The 2805-nt window shown below is 42.9% G+C and overlaps 1 protein-coding gene across 1 annotated transcript in view; it reads left to right on the top strand.

Moving 5' to 3' along the window:
* The window catches only part of apbb2b (amyloid beta (A4) precursor protein-binding, family B, member 2b), a 51067-nt gene that overhangs the window by 46462 nt on the left and 1800 nt on the right, over positions 1–2805 (top strand). Inside the window, exons 16-18 of the mRNA XM_013912908.1 lie at positions 595–678; positions 776–891; positions 1836–2015. Of these exons, the coding sequence (XP_013768362.1) occupies positions 595–678; positions 776–891; positions 1836–2015 (380 nt within the window). The remainder of the gene's footprint in view (positions 1–594; positions 679–775; positions 892–1835; positions 2016–2805) is intronic.

Genomic DNA, 2805 nt, shown 5'->3' with positions numbered 1-2805 from the left:
ACACACACACACACACACACACACACACACACACACACACACTCACTGACTGGTCTGCTCATGTCAGCTTCTCAAATCGAACCGCTGTGGTTACTGACAATAACTTTTACGATGTAAGAAAACATGTGTTTCTAGTCTACTGTGACATATTTCAACAGAAGTCTTGTTTAAAATATTTAACACTACATTTGGAGATTATTTATTTATGATGGCAGCAAACACTCAAAGATACCAGTTCAAATATTAAAGCGCGAGCACTCTTTAATTCCACAGTCGTTCACCGGTAACGATCGAAACACGTACTGTGAGAAAGAGGCGATTCGTGAGTTTCACATTGTTGCTGGTATGTAGCATAACAGCATGCTCGTATGAGGCAAGTCCGACCATCATATGGACACGTGCCGTACATCTGGATGAAGATTCATATGTAAAATGTATATTTAAAATTTAAAAAATAGCCTTTTAAAATGATTTTTTATTTTATTTTTTTAATTTTAATACACCCTCTATTGTAATAACGTGGTGCAGTTCAGTGTACTTTATGTTATGTGTTCTTATGAGCACCTATTCAAATGTGTGTTGAATTCTCCTCAGCAGAGTTCCCCACACCAAAGACGGAGCTGGTTCAGAAGTTTCAGGTGCTCTATCTTGGGATGATGCCTGTGGCCAGACCGATAGGTTGGTGTGACACATACACACAGAGTGATGAAATGTTGATGTTGATTCTGAATGTTTATTTAATTCAAATATTTTGTTTTATCACCTTCTACATCAGGCATGGATATACTGAATGGAGCTATAGACAGTCTGATCGGTTCTTCCAGCAGAGACGACTGGACTCCGGTGGCCCTCAATGTAGCCGACGCTACGGTCACCATCAGCAAAGACGAGGTCAGACAGGTCTGATGTTGTTGAGCTCTTATGATGCAGTCACACCAAACACCAAGCAAAGTTTTGCCTCGTTTTACTCGCGTGAAGTCGGTTGGAAACTCGCGAATATTCCCCCCTAATGTTTGATTTATAGTATCGTGTTTGCGTGCATATTTGATTATGTAGAGCATATGCAAACGGGGTGTGCAACCTACACATACACCATCCTCCACAAACCAACACAGACCAAAATGAGTGACGGTGTGTGTGTATGTGGACTGCTGATTGGTTGCTGGTCGGAACAGGAAAAGGCGTCTTTTGCATCCATGACTTACGTGAGAAACAGAAAAAAACCCATAATGGTTGACACTTTTCACACTTGACTTCACTTTGCTTTTCTCCAGGATTGACTGAAGAACCAACAGCAGCATGAAGCTAAGCTGCCACCAAAGTCGAAATATTTTAACTCATGCAAACCTGGATTTGCCTCTGTCGGTGTTGGCCAAGGCTGATATACCGCGCCTCGTTGCATAAGCAGCAGTTTGTAGTCACACTGTGTGAAACTTTGCTTTACATTTGGTTTCATTATTATTATTATTTGATCCTATAAAAGAGCCCCGACTGGTCTCCTGACCTCTGGAGACACATATAGAAGAGACTGCTCTCCAGGAAGGGCTCCAATGAGCACAACCTTTTCAGACCTCATCAGAAAGATTACTGTTTATTTCAATGTGTTACTCTAGAAAAATCCTGAAAAAACACAAACTTGCATTCTGGAGCGAGAGAAAATAAGCCGCTGACCCGAGCGATGAATCGCAGCTCACACAGAAACTCCACTCCCGTGTGTGTGAAGAAGTCACGGCGTTCAGCTTGAACAGCCCAGCTGCTGTTTGTAGCTGTTTAAATAAATTACTGATGAGAGTGATCTCTTTAATGCCTAAAGAGTTCTGACTTTCTGTCCGCAGGATGAAGAGGATGTGCTGGTAGAGTGTCGTGTTCGCTTCCTGTCTTTCATGGGCGTTGGGCGTGACGTGCACACGTTTGCCTTCATCATGGACGCTGGCGGCCATCGTTTCGACTGTCACGTCTTCTGGTGTGAGCCCAATGCTGGGAGCGTGTCTGAGGCCGTACAGGCAGCTTGTATGGTGAGTCACACGAGCTGAAATTCAGCTCTGTGGTCCGTACATGGATTAAGAGTTAGATGTAAAAGAACTTTAAATGGGTAAAAGAAGAGAAACTTTGAGCCGTTTGCATTTTTTTCTGTAGCTTAATTAAATCTCTGAACTCTTGATTGCACTTAACAAAGAGCTTGTTAAGTTATTTACCAGCTGATGTTAAAGCTGCTGATACAGAGGTTTTACAGACGGGAAGATCTTTAGAGCCTCCCTCTCTCTGAAGGTGGATGTCCTTGGCGGTAGTGTAGTTGGGGTTTGATTGTTCAGTCTTGACAGATGCTCTAACCAGTACGATTTGCTCAAGTTGCAGTGGGACCCCATGTCAAAGCGTTGCTGGTTTGAAACATGCATTTAGATCAGGATAAAGCAGTTAAATTGCAGTGGATGCCCTTGCAGGTTATCCGCTATAGATTTTCTGTTTAAATGGTAAATGCTTTAGATTGCACACAGCGGTGTTTCCTGCTCTGCTGAAAACTTCTCAAACAGGATGTACTGTATATGGATTTGAAGTAATAACAGTTGTGTTAAAGCCGTAATACCTTCACAGTGTTTCCATTTCATCAGTATAATGTGATCACAAACCCAGAGTCCCATCTGCGCTGTTTATGCTGCGATGCATCCCATTAGTGGAGGTTACTCGCCCTCCTCTGCTGTGGTCGACTGCTGACTGCACTATTGATCACACATCAGAACTTTGGATATATGGACACACACACACACACACACACACACACACACACACACACACACACACACACAC

Source organism: Pundamilia nyererei, unplaced genomic scaffold (assembly GCF_000239375.1).
Source record: "Pundamilia nyererei isolate P.nyererei 1_Seehausen unplaced genomic scaffold, PunNye1.0 scaffold00107, whole genome shotgun sequence".
Classification (NCBI taxonomy): domain Eukaryota; kingdom Metazoa; phylum Chordata; class Actinopteri; order Cichliformes; family Cichlidae; genus Pundamilia; species Pundamilia nyererei.
The sequence above is the reverse complement of the archived record's forward strand: the minus strand, read 5'-3'. Positions and strand labels throughout refer to the sequence as shown.